Raw genomic sequence first — 24,204 nt, 5'->3', positions numbered from 1 at the left:
GCAATCCAGCTGGAGCAGGTAGGGGAAGTTCTGTCCAATTTCAGAGATGTTAAAGTGTGAAAATAAAAAGGCATTCTCTAGGCTTTCATCCTTTCATCTGAGTTTTTCTCCTTTTCCCTCTCAAACTGGCCAGCTCCCAACAACTTGAGTGCATTTTTATCTTCATCTTGCCTTCCTCCTTTGTTAGCTATCTCACATTTAGAACCATCTCTGGTCAGATGTATGGCCGTTTAATATGAACAAAACATGTTCATCTGGGCTTGTTTATAGGCATTTTTATCTGGCTCATAAAGTTAATGTGGTGAGATTAACATCTGCCACCACTACTGCTGCTCTGCTCGGGCTGACAGCTTGGAAAGGTGTGCTTTCTTCACTCATACCCTGCCCTCCAGGGCCTCCCAACTGCCCTCCCCCCCTCCTTTCCCCCCCTCCCCCCCTCCTTTCCCCCCCTCCCCCAGTTCAAACTTGACCCCTTCCCTGAGGCTTTCCCCCACGGCATCAGTCCTCAGGGATGCCTCTGTCCCTCACACCACTTAACATTCCACTCGACAAGTAGCACACAAAACATCTCGCCAAATGTGACCCTGTGTCCATATCTCTATTTTTACATATTTATGGATCCTTGTGTCCTCAGCCTGGCTCCTGGAGTTTGGTTAGCCCCCATCCAGACACAAGGCCCGGCCTGAGAAGAGGCGGAGAGGCCCAGGAACCAGAGATGGGAGGCTTGGAATCCCAAACCCGACACTACAGGCGTCCACCACTAGGTGGTGGTGGTAATGAGTCACCTCCTTAGGCATTTGGTACCTCAACTTTCTTATCTCTTAAAAAGGAAGATGTTGTCTCTTTGCTTGAGAAAACAGAAGAACATGACCCCGAGGCTAGCAAGAGAAGCGCCCAGGCTTCATAACTGGCACCTTCACATGATAATAGCGGTGTTACTCCTACACATTAAAAAGAGGAGGTTAAACAGCAGCAGAGGTTCTTGGAGCATGGACCCCTGCGTCCGTGGCATCCTTGCAGGCGACCAGCGGGTCAAAACTATTTGCATGCCAGGATTCAGAGCTATTCTCCCTCTTTTCCCTCTTTATGAGAGCGTTTTCCAGAAGCTACATTATATGGGCACCATCCCTCTAATAACTTGTAATGAGATGATTACTATTAGTTTTTTTTTTTTTTTTTTTTTTTTTTTTTTTTTTTTTTTTTAGAGAGAGATTTTACTTATTTATTAGAGGCAGAGAGAGGCAGAGACATAGACAGAGGGAGAAGCAGGCTCCCTGCAAGGATGTGGGGCTCGATCCCGGATCCGAGGATCACGACCTGAGCCAAAGGCAAACGCTCAACCACTGAGCCACCCAGGCGCCCCTGTTACCGTTACTTTTAAATGGATGCATTTCAATCCTCCCCTCAAATTTTTAAAAAGATTTTATGTATTTATTCATGAGCGACAGAGGGGGGTTGGGCAGGGACCCAGGCAGAGGGAGAAGCAGGCTCCATGCAGGGAGCCCGACGTGGGACTCGATCCGGATCCCGGGTCTCCAGGGTCACGACCTGGGTCGAAGGCGGCGCCAAACCGCTGAGCCACCCGGGCTGCCCGTCGATTTAAGCTTCTTAAAAAGCAGACAGACTATATCGGGGTGCTGAGCCCCGAAAGTCTGAGAACCGCTGAACCAGGTTTGTCGGAAGACCTGGAGGCAAACGTCTCCTGCATACGGAGGACGAGGCGCCGAGGGCGAAGACGCGGTCCCCGCTCCGGCGGGGTCCACACGCGGGTGGCGGCGGTGCCACGAACGAGAGGCCTGTGAGGGCGCTGAGCTCCCGGGAGGCACACGGCAGGCACACGGCAGGCACACGGCAGGTCGCCCGGGGCCTGCGCAGGGCGCTCGGGGCCGCGGGCACCCAGGCTTCGCGCGCAGTCGCCCCGCAGGCCTCGCCCTCCGGGAGGCCCCCGCGGGCCGGGGGCGGGGCGGGGCGACGAGCGGCCGGGCGCTGGCGTCAGTGACGTCACTGGGCCGCGCCGGCCAATCGAGGCGGCCCGGGTCGTAGGCGCCGCCGGGGTCCGCGGCCTGCAGGGGGCGCTCTGGCCCGCCGGGCGGCCCCGCGGAGCCGCCATAGCCGCCCGCCTCCCCCGATTTAACGTCTCGGCTGCCGGCTCCGCGCCGCCGCCATGGCCGACGTGGAAGACGGCGAGGAGCCCTGCGCCGTGTCCTCTCACTCCGGGAGCGCAGGCTCCAAGTCCGGAGGCGACAAGATGTTCTCTCTCAAGAAGTGGAATGCGGTGGCCATGTGGAGCTGGGACGTGGAGTGCGATACGTGCGCCATCTGCAGGGTCCAGGTGATGGGTAAGCGCTGCACGCGAGGCCCGGGCCGCGCCACGGCCTCCGCGGGGCCGACTCGGCGGGGGCAGCCGGGGGAAGCAGGCTCGGCGAGACCCGGGGCGGGGCGCGGGGGCCGCCGCTGGGGCTCGGGGGCGCCGGGCGCCGGGAGCGGGGCTGCCCGGGAGGGACGCGGGCAGCAAGCGGAGGAATTGATGTAATTCCAGGTAGAGAAAGGGTGTGGCCGAAGAACTAAAACTGGGTCATTTGATGGCAGCGAAGAGAAGCCACTTAGGTTTGTGCGGCGAGCTCCAGCTCTTGAAAGCCAGGCGCGGAGGGGTCGGCGTGAAAGGCCCCGGGCGAGTAAGGGCACCTTAACGGCAGCGATGACCCGCCGGGGTGATGCTCTGGAGGCCGCTCCCACCGGCGCGACCCCTCAGTCCGCCCCGCAGCGGCGGGAGGCGCGGCAGCCGTCGCGTGTCTGGGTTGGCGAACTGCTGTTGCGCAGGCCTGCGGACCTGCCCGCGCCGCGGTGGGGCCTCGGAGAGACACAGGGTGGTTCAAGGGCGTGGGGCAGCCCGGGGCGTGACCCCGGAGGCCGGGGCGTGACCCTGGAGACCCGGGATCGAGTCCCGCGTCGGGCTCCCCGCAGGGAGCTGCTTCTCCCTCTGCCTGTGTCTCTGCCTCTCTCTCTCTCTCTCTCTGTGTCTCTCATGAATAAATAAATAACATTTAAATAAAATAAAATAAAATATTGAAGGTTCTCAGGAATGGAAGAGTGGATGCCCTCTTATTCAGAAACATAAAGCTTCCATCTTCTTCTGGCCCCTCCCTATCATAGGATGCCATTTCCTGAAGAAAAACAAAAAACAACGATCCTGCCCTGCTCCGAGTCAGACCTTTATGGAGAGCCCTCTTGCACAAATCAAGTCTCGACTTCTTTTCTGTGATACTTCCAAATGAAAACACTGGGCCAAACGAGACCTTTCAGAGCAGCTTCATCCTGTTACGTTTTATATGCTCTCTGTTTTTTTTTTTTTTTTTTTTTTTTTTTAAGATCTCAAACCACCTTGCAAAAGACAATGCTACCTAAACGCAAGTTATTTTTTTATTTTTATTTTTTTAATAGAACAATCAAAACACGGAGAGAGGATCTTCGTGTTTCTTAGGGGTAGGTGGGGAAAACTGAGGTTCTGTAGTTTGAAAACTTCGTGTCCTGCTCTGAAAAATGAGAGAATTGGAGAAAAATAAACAGAATTGCTCTCTCAAGGGATGACATTAAAACCTGCTAGAATGGAGAGAATCTCAGTTTCCACTCTTTTTAAGCACACTTGTTTTTTATTCATAAAATCTTGTTTCAGAGAGTATTTATGACAATAGGATTCAAATATTGTTTATTTTTTACTTTTGAGTGCCCGCTTGGGCAGTACCTATGCTAAAATTGGAACGATATTTTTTACTTTTGAAAGAACTTGATTTCAGACACGATCCACTTATTTTGCATATTAGGTCTTAAAAGCACCCAGTTTATTGGTCTGCATTACCACTCCCTTATGCCTCGGTTACTTAAACTATCATAATTTCCAGTTTGAGTGGCATCATTAACTTATCCAGGCAACTTAATTTTTTGTTCTTTTGCATAGCAAACTTTGCTTAATGTTTTATCCTTTAAATTTCCTTTAGTTAAAAAGAAAGTGTTCCAGAAAGTGTTTTTTATATTTCTCCCCAAAGAAAGATTTTAGATTTGTAAGTAGAAATGCAGAATTCAAAGTAATGGTTGAAATACTGCAACAAATAAACTGTACTGGCATATTTAGAGTAAGTCAGAATATGGGCTATAAATGGTTGACATTCATAGTAACCTTCTAATTATAGCAAGTATTCTGACTGTGGATTAATTTTGCAGATTTACAACAGCTGTCCTTTGAGTTAAGGAAAGTATTCTGGACTAGACCTCTGTATTTTGTTTATGAGGTGTTAAAATCCATTTTAGTGGCCAGGTGACAACAGAAGGAAGTTTTTCAGACTTCCTAAGCCTTACCCTAGTAGCATCATTCTAAAAGGTATTGCTGTAATTGTACTCCTTAAAAATGTTCTGTTTTAGATCTTAGGAATATCATGGAAAGAGTTTTCTTTATCTAAAACTATGAATTTTTATAGATTTAGGTTGGGTTTTGTTGTTTTTCACTCTTAGGTTGGGTTTTGATGAGTCTAATCAAAGCTCAATCAAAATCATAATCCAGAAATTTCTAGATTCTGCAAAAGAGCCCACTTAATTCCATCTCCTTAATATTTCAAATTCATAAATCACCTAAATGATTCATTATGACTTCTTGATCCAAAATTTGCCTGTCAGCCTGTTCTGATGTGGTTAACACTCTCTTCTTTGATTTCCACTCTTCTCCCTTCATTCTGAAAGGAGCAGATGACACAGTGAGCAATTGTTGAAGAGGAAAATAGGTTTGCTAGTACTGTTGAATTATAAAGAGCCAGAGTAACCCTTCGTGGCTATTTATGTTAACTTGGACATTTGACATACCTTTTGGAGTCTTGTTTTCCTAATTTGTGAAAGAGGTAGTTGGGATCACAGACTATAATTCTGTGATTACACAGAACCAGAGCCATGTCTTCACCCTTATATCATGATCCTTATGATATTTAGTTGTTTGCCTGCCTACCTCCCCATTTCCTGGTGAGACCAGGGACCCAGACTCCGTCATTTTGGTGTCCCCAGTGCATAACTCTTTATACAGAGTAGATACTCAGTAATTGTGGGATTGAAGAAAGCCTCAGGAGGCAGTGGTTGTTTTTAATCCACACCGAAGAGGCCAGGGTGGTGTGTTTTTTTAGGGTAAGAGCATGCAGAGAGGAGCAAACAAATGCCTGAGCATACATAATCCAGTGTAAGAAGAGGAGCAGGCTTCAACTCCACCGTGTATCTATTTTTACAGAATTCTTTTTCTCCAATTTATGTTAGGAACTTTTTTTTTCCCTATTGGTTTGAACTTCCTTTTGCCCATCTTGGACTTCTCTTTCCAGCTAGTGAATGAATCCATTTTATTGGTCCCTAAAATATTCTATATTACCTCTTTCATCAAGCAAATATAGCAGTACAGAATGAATTCTGAAAACTTCTAGTGTACCTTTTAGGTTCTCATTCCTAGAATTCACTGCCAAGTAAGTTATTAAAATACTTTGTCATTGTTGGATAAATGCTTTGGATTCAGACATATTTGTAGAGAGAGCATTTTCTTAAAAAAAAGAGAGAGAGAGAGAACTTAGTATTTAAGAGGTTCTTTAAAATTTAATTTTATTTTAAATTTTATATAGATCATACAGTCATAGAAGCCACAATTTTAAGAGAATACACAGTGAAAACTCCCATCCCATCCCCTCTGGTAAACTTTTTTATTAGTTACTTGGGTATTCTTCTAGAGTTCTTTATGTATGTATAAGCAAATACCAATGTATATGCATGGCTTACTTAAAATGGTATCTTGAAAATAAACTGCCCCTAAGGTTGATCTGTGTGAGCACACCCAGTGAACCTATATGAACTTCTAATATATAATGGAGTATGGCATATTTTTCTCTAGTGGTTGCATGCACCTTGGGGACATCTTTTCATCAGAGCTTGTGAAAATAGAGGGTCAGTAACCCTTACGAAATTGCTCCTGGTCATAAGTAAATGAGTAGGGTGCCTTGTACTTTATTCATCTTTAAACAGTTATGTTCAGATGAGAAATTAATGAGTCTTTTATCTCCATCTCTAACCCTTTGGGCTTTTATTTGACTTTGAAGTGTCTGGGTTTTAAAAATTGCATTCTGTGTATCAGAATGAGAATTGCTATTTGTTTACTTTTAGATGCCTGTCTTAGATGTCAAGCTGAAAACAAACAAGAGGATTGTGTTGGTATGTTGTAATTTCATTCTCTTGCTTTTTCAACTGAAGGTTTTCTCTCAGTGGGGATGTTTGAATTTGCAATTAAGATTGACTTTATCAATACACAAAAATAAACTGTAAAGCAGTGATCCATTATTAATATAAAATGTGTTGGTTCTCAAAAGGGCTTAATGGAATTAATCTGCAAGTCCTTTTATTGCCTGTAATTAAGAAGAATTGATTATATATTCTAGACATGAGCATAATAAATATTTGATAATTAAAAAAGAAATCATTATTTTCTATTAAGAAAATTGTAAAATAAGGACTTTGCCAAAACATCATTTAAATCTGTGTTAAGGTCAGATTTAGTAAGGTTTTATTCTAATTAAGCACTTCAGTTTTCACTACTCTTATGATACAGTATTTAACTTTTCAACTAACATAGAAAAAATTCTAAGTCTCAAGATTTTTTCCAATACAGCTTATATATGGAAATCTATTAAATTTTGCTAATAGTTTGGGACTACAAAAGTTGTCTTAGGCTAAACGTTTTAAGCACTTCAAAGGTTTTTATGTCCTGGTTCTTGAGGTCATCACTTCTAGATCGCTATATATAAAAGCTTTTCTGAAGATGAAAGGATAACGTTGTACTTTGTGTTTGCATGGTTTACATACAGCTTCTTAACAATGATTTATGCAGTATTTATCAAATCCTGTTTCTTCGTCCTGAAACACTTAGAATGATTTCCCCTTGCTTCCCACTGCCTATAGTTAATTTTCATAAAAAGACATGGTTTGTTTGTTTTTTTTCATGTTTTTTTCCCTATTTTTTTCATTGTTCTGTTATCATATAGGTCAAGCAAGGGACGAATAAAGCCTGCATTTGAGATTGTATTTCAGATAATGGGTGACTTCCCTTGGTTTAAAAAAATATTAACAGGAATTGTAGGTTCAGAGCACCTTTCTTTGATCACAGAAAGACCTTTTTCCAGCCAGCCACTTTGAAAAGTTAATGTATTTGTCACTGAGAAATTGCACTGCTTATGGATGACTTAACACAATTCGTCGCCACTTCTAGAAAATAACTTGGTAGATGTACAGCTGATAATGTTTAGAAACATGTCACCTATTTATAATAGACTACTATGAACTGAGAACATTTAAAACTCATTATCTTGGTAAATAAAAATCAGGAGGATATTTTTCAATGAAATAAAGCTCAAAAGGTCTCCAGGTCAGTGTATGACTGAGAAGGTCTGGGATCTAAGGAAAGCTCAAGTCCTTTAATCTCCTAACTTCAGGAAGACAGCATGTGGAGCTGTGTAGGGACTGGGGGTCACCCCACATCCTACATCACCCACAGATTCTAAACAATGATGAAAGTCCCCTAATTACAGCGCTTCATCTCACTTCTTAAGTATAATTTACACAGGTAAGTTTTATTTCTTTATAGATAGAAAAATTTTGGCCAATTAGCCATCTTGATTCAAGATTATGAAACATTATTCATAATATAATCTATAATTTGAATTCAGTAATTTAAATTAAAATATGTATTTTTTCCCCCTTTTTCAGTGGTCTGGGGAGAATGTAATCATTCCTTTCACAACTGCTGCATGTCCCTGTGGGTGAAACAGAACAATCGCTGCCCTCTCTGCCAGCAAGATTGGGTGGTCCAAAGAATCGGCAAATGAGAGTGGTGGAAGGCTCTCTTAGTGCATTTGTTTGGAGCCCTGGTGGATCACATTACCACGTGCCAGAACACTCCAGGGAACTAATTCTTCAAACAGGAGGAGATGGCTCTGTGGTCTTTTGGTACTCATCAGAGGCATGGTTTAGCATTTTGTTAGTTTTATTTTCAGAAATTCTCTACAATTAAGAAGATAATTTATTAAAGATGGTCTTTCCTACCTCTGTGGTATGTGTCACATACACTGCTTAGAAGTGCTTTAAAGGAGGAGAGAGCTACCAATTGAATGACTTTATAATTTACTTACTGATATCCAAGGGGCTGTGGAAGCAGTTCCATTTGGAAGAGAACTTGTTGCATGCTTATAGTTGATCAGTTAAAAAGAAAGAAGAAAAAAGACAATGTTATAATAACAAATAAAGTGCAGTTTAAAACCCAATTCTTATCCTTAATTTGTTCCTGATATTTATTTTTGACTGGGAGAGGGTAATTCATGAAATCTTTATTTGATATAAAGAAAAAAAATTTTAAGTTTGGACCAGTGAACAGGGTAAATAAAATTTAACCTTTGGGCATATGGAATTTTGATTGTCGTAGGCTATCATCCTCTGTCTTTGTCTTTGGTTCATCAAGAAAACCTAAATCTATACCCACTGTTCAATCATTGAGCGGTAAAGAACAGAAGTATTTTCAAGTTCTGGTCAGATTATGTTATAATTAAACTGTGTTTTAGGTGGAATGTTAATGAGGGAAAAATGTTTACCACTGTAACATTGGATCAAAAAGTTTATTTTATTACACGGTGTTTTAATAAATGGTTTATTCTGTTTACGTCATTTGAATTGTCATTATTATAATTTTATGCATGACCTTAAACTTCATGTTAATAAATTAACATGTCAAGTGAATTTTACTTAGTTTGAAAAAATATTCATACACTCTTAATTGGTAATAATAAAAATTTAAATGTATTACCTGGAAACATAAGTATGAGAAAATACTTAAATTTTATCAAACTCATTCACATTTAATGAAAGTAATTCTGTAACAGTTTATGGGCCACAAGTTTATTTTGAATTTTTCCATAATAAAGACGATAGCAAAAAAAAAAAAAAAAAAAGACAATAGCTATGAATTTTAAAAACCAAAATCTTAAAATCTTTATCATTCACTTTTGTAGTCTGTCATTCTGAATCTTATCTAAGGAATGCAGATACATAAAAGAATGTTAAAAACTAGAATTCATAGGCTTTCATATTGGCTATTAATCTGATTTCTTTGGAAATTATTGCTTTATTATGTATTTTTTTCACAATTTACTGAAAAAAATTACAATATGGGGGTAAAGCACCTTTTTATCATACAGTATCAAGAGTAATACTGTTGACATGATTTTTTAAAGTTCATGTTGACCTAGATTACTTGGCTGGATTGTCAAGGTTTTTTTGTTTGTTTGCTTTAAGATTTTTCTTTGTTTTAGAGAGAGAGCGCACAAGCAGGGGAGGAGCAGAGGGAGAGGGAGACAATCTCCAGCAGACTGTTTTGAGCACAGAGCACAAAGCTGGGCTCCATCCCAGGTCCCAGGGATCATAACCTGAGCTGAAACTGAGAGTCGGATGCTTATCTGAGCCACCCAGGCACCCCAGTCAGACTTCTTTCCTGTAAAGTTACTCTTTCCCTCTTTTCATACTGCATTCTTTGGGAGAAAGTCACTAAGTGCAGGTAACACTTAGGGAGTAGGAGTTAGGCTTCTACCTTTTGAGGGTAGAGTATTCTGTTATTTGGAATTCTTTAGCATAGGACATGTATCTTTTCTCTATTTAATCACTTACCCATACCAGTAAATAGCATTAAGTCCTGGAAAGATTAAAACTTGTCAATTCCATGGAAATGAAGGGTTCTTAGACTACTCTGGATAGAACATTTTATCTAATGAAATCTGTGTAAGGAAGGATAGGAGGATAAGAAAAGGAAAACAGTTTAAGCATATTCCAAACACATTACAAATTAAATCCCAAAATTTAATCATACTTTGAGCATCTCATTTTGAGGCCTCCAAAAATTCTTGGTATATACATACCAGAATCTTTTCCAAAATACTGATATATAAAAAATTGAATATTAGAATGTTCTAGCTGATTGCTTCTCAAGCTATGATCTTTTATACTTCAGACCTTCAAAGTAGATTTTTGTTTGCCTTAGGCAAACCTTAACAAACATTAAATTGGCACATAACACATCATGTTAATAATTTTTTTAAGGAAATAGCCATGTGATGAACATGATCATATCTTACAGGAAACTGACTACAGAAAACTGGTATTACTGGCAAACTGATAAACTCTCAAAAGGTTATATGAGTACATATGGTAACTATGTCTTTAGTGAACACCTACTAAAACTGTAGAAGTCAGCAGATTTGAGGGCAAATATGGAGGTAAAGACCTAGAAGAATGACCAAACTGGAGAAATCACCCTACAGAGATGTAATTTCAAACCACTACTTCTGCCCCAAACCATATATCACAGCACATTCTACAGACACTTATTTTTCCAGGGATTTTCAATTGAAGGAAGAATCAATATAAAGGGAAGAATGAAAATAAAAATATAACAATGAGAGTCAACCTAGGGAAACACAGTATTGCATCATAAAAGATGTTTAATTTACTAAATGTGAAAGATGGACAAAATTTGTTAAACATGATGTATCGTTGCATTTTTCTTTAGAGTATTTAGAGTAAGCACATCAAAGGTTTGCAATATAGAACTGTGTATACTATACAATATAGATTTTACACTTTTAGTACAGATTTGTAAATTTTATAGGTAGTAAATTATATGTAGTACAATATAAAGTGCAATGTATTATAAGTAAAGATAGATAGTATTGCTTTTTCCTTGCCATAGGACCTATTGCTTAGAGAAACATTGAAGCTGATACATCTATTGTTACCATTTGGTATTGTTTCAAAGATTGATTGCCCATGTTAACTATTGAGACATGTTAAGAAAATACTGAATGAGATGTTACATTGCATCTGAAATGAATACATTGGAGGGTAAAACCTGAATGTGTTTTTATTTTATTTATTTATTTTTAAAGATTTTTGTATTCATTCATAAGAGACACAGCGAGGCAGCGACATAGGCAGAGACATAGGCAGAGGGAGAAGCAGGCTCCCTGCAGGGAGCCTGATGGGGGGCTCGATCCCAGGACCACGGAATCATGAACTAAGCCAAAGACATGCTCAACCACTGAGCCACCCAGGTGCCCCTGAATGCTTTTTTAAAATTGGCATTTGTACTGCTATTTTTCTTTCCTCTGAGGAAGTCATTAGTCACATTGTTTCCTCCTAGTAAACTTATATTGACATTGACCATTCTGTTTTAGGCACATGTTCTGTAGATGAAGAGGAAGATTTAGGATATGTGCTAGTCAAGCAGCTCAGAAATTATTCTCTCACAGATGAATGAGCAGCAATACAGATAGCTTAGTAATCAGCCTTAATTTTCCATAGTAGTAATTTATTTGCCACGGAGACAGTCCAGCATACTATTTTCTCTGAAATCTAGAAAAAAAATGAGTATTAGTTTTTTTTAAAACAGGATTCATTTTTTCGCAATGACTGAAATTTTTTTAAATCTCCACAAAAGCCAGTTACTGCAGTTATAAACATACTGGCTCACAATGGGAAAATAGGATTACATTTAAACTCCTCCTCCCCCCTCCCAAAAAAATGACATATTTTTATTCAAATTTGTTGAACTTAGATTTGGCTTACTTCAAGTGCATGTATGTATATATATGTGGAAGTGTAATACGACACATGTATACAGCCATTCATTAATGTGCTTTTAACTCACAGTTCCCCTTTCTCAGGTATATAAAAGAATCAGTTAAGTGATCTCCTTGAAGGATATTTTCATTTTAAGAAGATGCTGGAGGGGTGCTTAGGTGGCACAGTTGTTTGGGGCGATTGCCTTCAGCTCAGGTCATGATCCTGGGGGATCCTGGGATCAAGCCTTGCATCAGGCTCCCTGCTTAGGGAGCCTGCTTCTCCCTCTCCCTCTGCCACTACCCCGCTTGCACTCTTTCTATGTCAAATAAATAAATTAAGTCTTTAAAATATAAATATAAGAAATTGCTGGAGCTGAAACTAGAAAATGTGTATACATTATGCAGCAATCAGAAAACTTAACATTTGTAGACATGACAGTAAAAAGTTTTCAGTTGGTGGAGTGAGTATAAATTGATGAGAAAGCCACTGAAACATATCTGTTTCTAGAAGAAAAACAATAAGTAACATGGGAAGGATGAATGGATGGAAAGATTGAGGAAAGGGGAGCCAAGAATGGAGAAGAATGACACCCTTTACCATGTAGTAGACATTGAGAAATCATATCTATAATAATTCTTTACAAAAATTACATGTGCAGATATTTGTTCAAACAGTATACTTAATCTAAGGAGTAGTGTCCTAGTTACATAGTAGTTGGGTATTTACAGTAAGGTCAGTAAAACTACATTTAACAAATACATTACTATAAAGGTACTAAAACAGTAATCATGAAAGAGTTCATATAAATTATATTAATTTATATTTAATTCCATTTAGTGTGCATAATTTAGACATCATGCCTTACTTTTAAGTTTTCTAAATGGATTTGACTATTTTGCATTTATAACACACTTTTTTAAAAAAAAGATTTTATTTATTCATGAGAGACATAGAGAGAGAGAGGCAGAGACATAGGCAGAGAGAGAAGGAAGCTCCATGCAGGGAGCCCGATGTAGGACTCGATCCCAGGACTCCAGGATCACGCCCTGGGCTGAAGGCAGATGCTTAACCACTAGGCCACCCAGGCATCCCTATAACACACTTATGAATTATAGGTTATTACTGCTCTTATTTGAAAGTCAAGAAAGCTGAAATGTCAAGAGAACTGACCCTAGTAACATATTAACAGATTCCAAGATCCTTGTTTCAGATTTTTAGGGGCACCATGTTTCAGCTTTGAGTAGAAGCTAGAAAGAGTGTAGTTTATCCAGCTTATCTTTCTTTATTGTAAATTAATGACAACACTTCCAATTTTTTTTTTCAGTTTTTCTTTAAAGTTATATTTAGGCTTTTTAGTTTGGGGTATGTGCATGCACATGCTTGCGTGTATGTCCTTTCTCAAGTTCTGTTATTGAAGATGCTTTTCCAGGTCATATTTAATGTAATAACTCTGCTTATATGGCTGATTTTGTAAAGTATATTGAAACATTTGGGTATTGATTAGAAATGAATTTTTTCTTTCATGTTTTTCACGATCCTGGTTATGTAACACATGCACATTAAATAACAGATTAAAAAATTAATTTCAACACACAAATATGTTTGACCTTTTGAATATCTGTCATTGAACTATTTGAGTAGCTTTTTGTCCGATGTTTTTAAAAGGATGTATTCATAAAATGTAAATCAAATATTTGGCTTTGCAGTGATGAGAGAAATAGTAAGAATGTCAAGTTATTTTAGTCAGTATGACAGTTATATAAATGAAATGTGAAGGGTGGTAGTAATAAGTAGATTTTCCACACAGCAAAACCACAGGCCCACCGCCTAACAAAAGCTCTGTTTCTACTACACATCAGCATCTGAGGGTAGAAGAGGAAGGGCTGGGACAAAGCAGCACTGATCCTACCCATCCTGGGATGATATCAGCTCATCTGCATAGCCATCTGAAAGTTTAGTACATATTGTTTCATCAGAAAGAACATGCTGTGACATTAATTTTGAGTACCAAAGCAAAAGTTAAGCATTGAACAGATTTTACTTTCCATTTGATTAAACAACGTTGCATTTTATTTTACTAGTGTATTGGAAATATGTTTGTCATCTTTGGCTATTTAATTTTCCACCTATGCAAGGTGCATTCTCACATTAATGCAAGGTGCATTCTTACATTACAGATGACATCCACATCAGTAAATTCTACCCCACCAAACCCATTACCCTTTATACAATATTTTCCCATTACTATCCTGAAGTGCAATTCATAAATGTCTCCATATATAATTAAAATATGTATTATAACTTAATAGTAATACCTAAATATATAATATAAAATAGCTTGATTGTAATATAAAATAGAAATAAAAGGAATTTATAATTATTTGCATTTCAGTATCTAAATACTTAAGCATAATAAGCTCAATAAAGGTCATATCCCAAAAAAAATAAATAAATAAATAAATAAATAAATAAATAAATAAATACTTAAGCATAATTACACCAGAAGGCATAAAGAAGTGGGCTGATACATATATGAATGTGTGTGTGTTTGTGTGTGTATGTGTGTGTGTGATCACTACATATAGACAGCAGTAATGTAGACTGTTGTTGTCTCTGTAACATGGGAGCATTTCCATTGATGGTAAGAACTTTCCCACCCAAATGATGGATCATGCTTAGTAAAGCTCTGAACAAAACCAACATACAATCTTTTGATTTACATGTTAGTTGCATGGTTGGACATTTCAATGACATGGTTAGTGAATATTCACTTGGCAGTCTTCTAGGCCTAAAGAATAAGCTCAAAATTGTTTTATTTAATTGAAGCTAATGTAGAAGATTTTAGGATCAGAAAAAAGCTTACGTGTTCCTTTAGAAGTGTAGTGGACATCTAATAAGAAAGGTAACTTTTTAAAAAATGCTTTCTTGGGGATCCCTGGGTGGTGCAGTGGTTTAGCGCCTGCCTTTGGCCCGGGGCGCGATCCTGGAGACCCAGGATCGAATCCCACGTCGGGCTCCCTGCATGGAGCCTGCTTCTCCCTCTCCCTGTGTCTCTGCCTCTCTCTCTCTCTCTGTGTGACTATCATGAATAAATAAATAAAATCTTTTAAAAAAAAAAGGCTTTCTTGCTTTTTAAAGTTATTCCCAAGGACTAGCTTTTCAGGGTAATGCTCTGAAAAGAAAATTAGAAAATTTCCATGTTTAGTTTAGTAAGCCCAGTTTTTTAAACTATTTTTTAAAGATTTTATTTATTTATTCATGAGCGACAGAGAGAGAGAGAGAGGCAGAGACATAGGCAAAGGGAGAAGCAGGCTCCTTACAGGGAGCCTGATGCGGGACTTGATCCTGGGACTGCAGGACCACGGCCTGAGCCAAAGGCAGAGGCTCAACCACTGAGCCACCCAGGCGCCCCAGTAAGCCCAGTTTTAAAAAATATGTATTTAAAGGAAAAATCTTGCTGGTTTGAATATAAGGAAAATTAGAATTAAAGTACAAATATATTTGAAAGTTTAAGCTATTTTTTATCGAACAATTTGAACAATATAACAAAACATGACAAACGTTTGTATGGAAGTTCCTCTTTTGCAGAACAGAACCTGCTTTTCTTAAGTTGACTGCTTGCAAGCTTTCCTTGGGTGAGTGTAGCTGTGATATAGAATAGTAGAAAGACTGCAATTTAGGAGTCACTCAGCCTGGCTTGGAATCTTGACTCCATCGTTTACTACTTGTGTGATCCCGCACCGAGTCCTTAAATTCTCTGTCCCTATCTTCTCAACTAAAACGGGAACAACTATATTATCTACTTCATAGGGTTTCTATGAAGATTAAAAGAATTAATACACATTAACTACCTGGAACAGTGCCTGAAACATAGGAAGCACTCAATAAATATTAGCCATCATTATAGGTCAGTATTGCCACTGCTGATCTCTACCTTAGAGAGTAGCTTTGAGAAAAGGTATCTTGTTTCCAGTGATGATTCTTGTAAGAATTAGGTTGTTTGTGTGCACCCACAACCTGTGTAGAACTGCCAACATGAGTTTTTTTAAGAGGGTGGTTTTCAACTTTTTAAAAACCACACCAACACATCTGAGAAGCACATTCCCATCAGCAACAATGGGCTCTCCCAGAGTGGTTTTCAAAGTGTGTGTGTGTATAAACCAGGCAGGGAGGAGAGTTAGAAAAAACTGCCCAGATGAAAATCTCAGTTAAAAGCTTTTGGAACAGGCGCCTGGGTGGCTCAGTCCATTAAGTGTCTGCCTCCGCCTCAGGTCATGAGAGTCCCATGTAGGGCTTCTTGCTCAGCAGGGAGTCTGCTTCTCATTCGCCCTTCCCCCAACTTGTGCGTGCAGGTGCGCTCTCTCTGTCTCTCAAATAAATAAATAAAATCTTAAAAAAAATAAAAGAGAGAGAGAGATAATAGCTGTTGGAACTATTTTAGTGCAGATGAAATGTTCTATGCCATTTGAATTTTTCCTAGCTTTGAAGGAGCTACCTACTAACTAAATTTATGAGGACTTATATAAAAAAATCCAACTAAATTATTTGTACCAAAATTGTATCTTATAAAATAATCAGAATTCTTGCCAGACCACCTAGAGGATAACTTTGTAAATCCAAAAAATATATAGTATAGAATGAGTTTTGTATGGCTGGTATAATACAATTGTCATTTAACTCTTTAGTGGTGATTCTTAGACCTTCCTTGTAAATTAACATCTGCTATACTAACTCCTGCTCTGCTTTTTCTACCTTTATAGAAATTATATATTTATAATAGAAATCTATTAATCACTGCTTGCTTCCTATATATGAGACTTTGCCTCTACCATATATATGGTAGAAAGAATTTGAATACAAGTAAGTGTCCTGTCTTCAGAGACAGCAGTGTCTGTTAGGGAATGTTCAATTCACAACAGATTTGTGAAGTGTAATGTAATGAACCTTCTAAGAGACACATACCGCCTGGGAAGTAGAAGGGACAAACCACATTCACTTGTAGCATATACAGTACGTGATTACAAGAATCATCTCTTGTGTGGGTTATTTCTATTTTATTTAACACATATTTTCTGTTTTATTTTATTTATTCCATTTCTGTTTTATTTAACAATAAGTGGTATGTATGTGCTCCATAGCATTTCTGGGTAGAGAAATGCCCTGTGTCTTCTTGAAGTAAGTTGTTTACATTGCTTCTACTTTCTCGCCTGCCTGCCTTGTCTTCAGTTCCATCTCCACTTCACATACTCTCATATTTGCCTCCTCGTAACTTTCTCTATAGGGCAAGGGGAGAAGGAGCCCTGCCCACTGACAAAAGACCCACCTAAGGAAGAAAATAACATTTAAAATAATTTATTTCTTGAAGGGTATAGATCTGTGCTATCCAACAATGTAGCCACTTAGCCACATGTGGCTGCTTACATTTAAATTTTAATTAATTAAAATTTAAAATTCAGTCCCTTAGTCACATTAGCCACATTATACGTTCTCAATAGTCATATGGGGATAATGGCTTCATACTGGACATCCCAGAACAAAACATTTCCATCATGGAAGAAAGTTCTGTTGGACAGTGCTGGTATAGATAATCTTGTTTTTAAGGCCTGCTCTACCAGAATTTAGGAATCATGGAGGCCTCAGTTATATAAAATTTAAGTGACCTTCCACTTTCCTTTTAAAGATGATCTTTGGAGGGCACCCCGGGCAGATCAGTGGTTTAACACCGCCTTCAGCCCAGGGTATGGTCCTGGAGACCAGAGATGAGTCCCACGTCAGGCTTCCTGCATGGAGCCTGCTTCTCCCTCTGCCTGTGTCTGTGCGTCTCTCTCTCTCTCATTCTTTCTCTCTCTTTCTCTCTGTGTGTGTCTCTCATGAATAAATAAATAGAATCTTAAAAAAAAAAAAAGATTATCTTTGGAAACTAGAATGTTGAACATAAGCCTTATTTTACTAATTAAATCTTGTCCTTGACAAAGAGAATCAACACATTTTTAACTGGTCAATTCACTACACTTAGGGGAAAAAATTAACCCAAACACAAAGATCCAAAATTGTATTGAAACACTTTAGTTTAAAAAAGGATTGTTGGCGTGGTTTCCTGTTCTTTACATTTTTTAGGAATTACTTATATTTTCAAAATACCTTCCTATTTGGAACTATAAATTCATGTAGCTGCTTTTGTTATCCTTGGTAGATTTATATCAGTGGTTCTCAACCAGGTAATGATTTTGCCCTGCAGGAGACATTTGGCAATGTCAGGAGACATTTGTGGTTGTCACAGCTGGTAGGAGTGCTGGGATCTCTTGAGTAGGGGCTGTGGATGCTGCTAAACATCCTACAAGGCACAGGACAACCTCCCACAATAAGGAATTATCAAGTAAAAAATGTCAATAGCACTGAGGTTGACAAACCCTGATTAACAGTAATTTATATACACTTTTATAATATTTTTGAGAAGTTAGAATTCCCTATTAGAAACTTGCTAAAATATGGTCAATAGTGATAATAAAACTTATGTAACACTTACTAGGTACCAAATTATCCTTTAAGAGCTTTACATGTATTAACTCATTTAATCTTAACAAAGCACCACCCGCTTTTTAAAGATTTTATTTAAAGATACTGTTAACACCAAGTCTCGGTGAAGATGTGGAGACCTGGAACTCTCATACATTGCTGCCAGGAATGAAAAGTGAAACAACCAGACCATAAGGCAGTATTGTAAAAAGTTAAATATATGTCTGCCCTCTGACCCAGTAATTTTGCTTCTAGGTTTTACCCAAGAGCAATGAAAACTTATGTCCACAAAAAGACATCGATGAATATTCAAAGCTGCGTTTTTTGTATTTATGATAGCCAAAACTGGAAGCAAACCAAATGTCCATCAACAAAAGAATAATGGTATATTCATAGAATGGAATTCTTCTCAGCAGCAAAAAAAAAAAAAAAAAAAAAAAAAGGAACAAACATAATACATGCAACAACGTGAATGAGTCTCCAAACATTATGTAGAGCAAAAGAATCCGGACACAAAAGAGTACCTTGCTGTATGATTCTGTTTATATGAAGTTCAAAAACAGGCAAAATTAATCTACAGAAATCAGAATGGTTGTCTCTCATTGGGGATATTGACTGCAAAACAGCACAAGAAAGCGGGATCCCTGGGTGGCACAGCGGTTTAGCGCCTGCCTTTGGCCTGGGGCGGGATCCTGGAGACTCAGGATCGAATCCCACGTCGGGCTCCCGAGGGCTCCCGAATCCCACGTCGGGCTCCCGGTGCATGGAGCCTGCTTCTTCCTGTGCGTGTGTCTCTGCCTCTCTCTCTCTGTGTGACTATCATAAATAAATAAAAAATTAAAAAAAAAAAAAGAGCACAAGAAAGCTTCCAGCAGCCTTGGAAATGTTGCATATATTAATTTGGATGATGGTTATATGAATACATGCATTTGTCAAAACTCATCAATCTGTACAGTTTATTCTGTGTAAAATAAACCTAATTAAAAAAAAAAGACAGGTGGATATTATTATTTGAGACCACAACCAATACTATTTCATATTTGCCACTAAGTGGAAAATACAAGAAAATGCATTAATGGTTGTTCCATTTGTCTTAATGTTCAACTCTTCAAGAAAGCACTCAAATCAAAATAATTGTGTTTCTGATCTTGTTCTGGTCCCCTGTGGAGGTAATCTGAGAAAGCTCCTTGGAGTTCATTAAAAGTGTTTCATTTTCAAGAAGTTTATCAAAATGCAGAAGAAATCAGCAATGGAAGAGGTGATTTTTTAAAAGGGAAAATGTTTTGTTCAACCCAACTCTCTTCTAAAACATTTTCCAGAGTTTTTAAGTGTGCAACGTCTTAGAGCTGCCGTCAGTCATAAGGTGGAAATTTTAGTGTACCCTGCAGTTCCTCACTGAAATCTGAACACACTGAACAGCACCACCTCAGACTCTAACAATAGGCTTAGAACTTAAAGATAATAGATATGGACTAGGGTCATTTCCATACCTTCTGCTTTAAAAAGCCCTCGATGTACTTGAGGCTCTAGTGCTCGGTTTCTGCTGGACAGATGGCCTGGAACTGAGGTCTTGTGAGTGAGCACACAGACCCCTTGATAAAGCTTAGGAGTGCTCAAGCCCTCCCACCTCCACTGCAGCCCTGCTATTAGGTCCTTAGGTGGATGCAAAGTAAAAGGAAGTCCTGGTGCAGCTCTCACCTACAGCTCTCACACCTGCAACTAACTACAAAAATGCCCCAGATCCTTCCAGCTCAGCTCAGACCACCCCTCCACCAGCTCCACACACATCGACCAAATGGAAGGGTGCCCAAGTACTCCCCACGGGACCTCCCACAACTCAGTGGTCAGGCGGGTCTAGTAGTCTCAGCTCCAACATCCTGCATGGCCACTCCAGGCCAGCACCCCTCCCTGCTCCAACTCTCAGGGACTGGCCACCATCACTGAGTTAAGCCATCAATCTCATCTTGCCCTTCATCCCTATTAGGTTTGAAAACGCAAGAAACCCAGACTTACCATGTCACTTCACATTCTCTCAAATGTAACCCCAAGTAATTCTTTACATTCCCTTTTATTGCCTCCTCTCCTACTCCTTCCAACTTCTGAAACTTCCTCTATGTCCTCTGGTAGTTACGCTAACAAAATTTCCACCATCCTCATCATTCTCTGAAAGTTCCCTTCACTTTTTTTTTTATATTATAGTTGACATACAATGTTACATTAGCTTGGAGTGTACAACAGTTATTCGACAAGTCTCTACATTATACTATGCTCACAAGTGTGGCTACCATCTGTCACCAAACAATGGTATCACAGACTATATTCCCTGTGCCACACCTTTTATCCCCATGATTTATTGATTAGGCAACTGGAAGCCCATATCTGCCATTCCTCTTCACCAATTTTGCCCAGCACTTCACCCTAGTCCTCTCTGGCCACCACCAGTTTGTCCTTTATATTTATAAGAGTTTGTTTCTGCTTTTTGTTTCTTTGTTTATTCATTCATTTTATTTTTTAGATTTCACATACAAGTGAAATCATATAGTATCTGTCTTTCTCTTTCTGACTTACTTCACCTAAGATAATACCCTCTAGGTCCATCCATGTTGTCACAAATGGCAAAATCTCATTCCTTTTTATGGCCAAGTACTATTCTACTGTATATAAATACTACATCTTCCTTATCCATTTGTCTATTGATGGACACTTCAGTTGCTTCTCTATCTTGGCTATTGTAAATAATACTGCAATAAACATAGGAGTGCACTGTATCTTTTTGAGTTAGTGTTTTCATATTCTTTGGGTAAATACTCAGCAGTGGAATTGCTATCATAGGGTAATTCTATTTTTAATTTCTTGAGGAACCTCCAAACTTTTCCACAGTAGCTGTACCAATTTATATTCCCACCAACAGTGCATGAGGGGTCCTTTTTTTCTACATTCTTAACACAACTTACTTCTCTTTTTTATTCCAGCTATTCTGACAGGTATAAGTTGATATCTCATTGTGTGTATCTCATTTTTTATTTGTATTTCCTTGATGACTAGTGATATTGAGCATCTTTTCATGTGTCTGTTTACCATCTGTGTCTTCTTTGGGAAAATGTCTATTCAGGTCCTTTGCACATTTGTTTAATCAGATTATTTCTCAGTGTTGAGTTGTGTAAGTTCTTATACATTTTGAATATTAACCCTTACTGGATATATCATTTGCAAATATCTTCTCCTATTTAGTAAGTTGTCTTTTTGTTTTGTTGATGGTTTTCTTTGCTATGCAAAAGCTTTTTATTTTGGTGTGTGTAGTCCCAATAGTTCATTTTTGCTTTTGTTTTCCTTCCCTGAGGAGGCATATCTAGAAAAATGTTGCTATGGCTGATGTCAAAAAATTACTGCCTATGTTTTTTTCTAAGAGTTTTATAGTTTCAGGTCTCACAATTAGGTCTGTAATCCATCTTGAATTTATTTTTGCATATGGTGTAAGAAAGTGATCCGGTTTCATTCTTTGGCAGGTAGCTGTACAGTTTTCCTAGTACCCTTTATTGAGGAGACTGTCTTTTCCTAATTGTGTATTCTTAAAAATATATATGTTTTATTTTTTTATTTGAAAGAGACAGAGAGAGTACAAGCTGGGGGTAGGGCAGAGGGAGAGGGAGAAGCAGGCTCCTAGCTGAGCATGGAGCCTGATGTGGGGCTCCATCCCAGAACCCCAAGATTATGACATAAGCTGAAGTCAGATGCTCAACCCACTGAGCAACCCAGGTGCCCCTCTAATTGTATATTCTTGCCTCCATTGTCAAAGATTAATTGACCATATGATCATGGGTTCATTCCTGGGCTCTATTCTGTTCTGTTAATCTGTGTATCTGTTTTTGTGCCAATACCATACTGTTTTGATTATTGCAGCTTTGTAGTATACCTGAAATCCAGCATTGTGATACCTCCAGCTTTGTTTTTCTTTCTTAAGATTGCTTTAGCTATTCAGTCTTTGTGTTTTCATACACATTTTGCTGTTATTTGTTCTAGTTCATGAAAAGTGCCCTTTAAAAATGCTTTTGGTATTTTGATAGGGATTGCACTGAATCTGTAGGTTACTTTGGGTAGTATGGGCATTTTAGCAATATTGATTCTTCCAGTCTGTGAGCATGGAACATGTTTCCATTTGTGTTGTCTTCAATTTTCTTTCATCAATGTCTTATAGTTTTCAGAGTACCGATCTTTCACCTCCTTGGTTAAGTTTATTCCTAGGTATTTTATCCTTTTTGGTGCAATTGTAAATTGAAGTATTCTCTTAATTTCTCTTTCAGTGTCACAAAAAAACCAATAATTGTCAGTTATTACTTCTTCGTTATAGAAATGGAACCAAATTCTGTGTATTAATCTTATGTTGCAACAAAGTTCCATTTATGAGTTCTTATAGTTGTTTCATGGCATCTTGAGGGTTTTTTATGTATAGTATCATGTTATCTGCAAACAGTGACAATTTACACTTGATCTTAGCCAAAAGGCCAAGAAGCGATAAACGGTGACAATTTAGCTTCTTCCTTAGCAATATGCCAATATGGACACCTTTTATTCTTTCCTGTTTTTCTTTTTCTCTCTCTCTCTTTTTTTTTTTTTTTTTTTTTTTTTTTTGGTCTGATTGCTGTGAGTAGGACCAGTATTACATTGAATGAAAGTAGGAAGAGTGGAATCCTTGTCTTATTCCTGATCTTAAAGGAAAAGCTCTCAATTTCTCAGCATTGATATTAGCTGTGTGTTGCTTATATGGCCTTTATTACTTTGAGGTTCATTCCCTCTAAACCCAGTCTGTTGTTATCATGAATGGCAGTTGAATTTTGTCAAATGCTTTCCTGCATCTATTGAGATGATCATATGATATTTATCCTTCATTTTGTTAATGCAGTGTATCACATTGATTGCTTTGTGAATATTGAACTGTACTTGAGTCTCCCAAAATAAATCCCACTTGATGATGGTAGATGATCCTTTCAGTGTATTGTTAAATGAGGTTTGCAACGATTTTGTTAAGGATTTTTGCATATATGTTCATCAGAGATATTGGCTTATAATTTTCTTTTTTTAGTGTCTTTGCTATCAGGGTAATGCTGGCCTTATTAGAATCTATTTGGGAGCTTCCCTTCCTCTTGTATTTTTTGGAAAAATTTGAGGAGAAAAGGCATAGAATTTTCTTTTAGTATTTGGTTGAATTTACCTGTAAATCCATCTGGTCCTGGACTTTTGTTTGTTTGTCATTTTTTGATTACTGATTCAATTTTGTTACTTCTGGTTGGTCTGTTTCTTCTTGATTCAGGTTTGGAAGATTGTATGGTCCTAGAAATTTATCTATTTCTTCTTGTTGTCCAGTTTGTTGGCATATAATATATTACAGTAAGTAGTCTCTTATAAACTTTTGTGTTTCTGTGGTGTGAGTTATTACTTCTCTTATCATTTCTGATTTTATTTATATGATCCCTCTCTCTTTTTTTCTTGATAAGTCTGGCTAAAGATCTACTTATTTTATTTATCTTTTCAAAGAACCAGGTCTTGGTTTCATCCATCACTTTCTTATTCTTACTGAAAACTGTCTCTCCCCTGAGGACACTGCTTCTTCTTCAGCAACCTTCCTGCTCCTTCATACTACTGAAGTTGGCAATGTTCAAGATAACTTCATCACTTTCTGTTGCTGCCTTCTCCCTATAAACACCCAGCCCTGACTCTCAGGTCATTAGACCGACACTCACCACAGTCTTCTGTGGCCCCCGTCACTGTTCTTTGTTCTTTAAAGATGCTAGCCCCACTATCTGTCAATTTGTCCATCACTTCCTTTTTGAGTAATTCTTGGTGATTTCAATACTCACATGGATGATGCCTGTAGTACCCTAGTTTCTAAATCCCCTGACCTGCTCTCCTCCAGTGATCTTGTCTATCTGCCTTTCTCCCCTCCTTGGTCACTCACTCCAATGAGCAAAATTCCTCAGAAGAGTAGCTTAGGCTGCCAGCCTCCAATTTACCTCTTCCATT

The 24,204-nt window shown here is 38.7% G+C and overlaps 1 protein-coding gene across 2 annotated transcripts; it reads left to right on the top strand.

The window, feature by feature from the left end:
* The first annotated feature begins 2,057 nt into the window (after window positions 1-2,057).
* RNF7 (ring finger protein 7) lies at window positions 2,058-8,724 on the top strand. Of its 2 annotated transcripts, none has more exons than XM_072792444.1 (3): window positions 2,058-2,339; window positions 6,178-6,225; window positions 7,774-8,724. In XM_072792444.1, exons 1-3 carry the CDS (start codon window positions 2,165-2,167, stop codon window positions 7,890-7,892), a joined length of 342 nt encoding a protein of 113 aa, XP_072648545.1. In that variant the 5' UTR covers window positions 2,058-2,164; the 3' UTR covers window positions 7,893-8,724. The 2 variants fall into 2 exon arrangements, with proteins under 2 accessions (XP_072648545.1, XP_072648546.1); XM_072792445.1 differs by having other exon boundaries at window positions 2,063-2,332.
* Window positions 8,725-24,204: the final 15,480 nt, after the last annotated feature.

This window comes from Canis lupus, chromosome 22 (genome assembly GCF_048164855.1).
Source record: "Canis lupus baileyi chromosome 22, mCanLup2.hap1, whole genome shotgun sequence".
NCBI lineage: Eukaryota > Metazoa > Chordata > Mammalia > Carnivora > Canidae > Canis > Canis lupus.
Note: the sequence above shows the minus strand (reverse complement) of the source record. Positions and strands in the feature narration are given on the sequence as shown.

What these genes read in the sequence shown, in the direction of transcription:
- RNF7 (XM_072792444.1), top strand. Translation starts at nt 2,165, where the DNA reads ATGGCCGACGTGGAAGACGGCGAGGAGCCCTGCGCCGTGTCCTCTCAC. An exon ending in CTGCAGGGTCCAGGTGATGG is followed by an intron (nt 2,340 to 6,177) that starts GTAAGCGCTGCA and finishes GTTTACTTTTAG; the next exon opens with ATGCCTGTCTTAGATGTCAA. An exon ending in CAAACAAGAGGATTGTGTTG is followed by an intron (nt 6,226 to 7,773) that starts GTATGTTGTAAT and finishes CCCCTTTTTCAG; the next exon opens with TGGTCTGGGGAGAATGTAAT.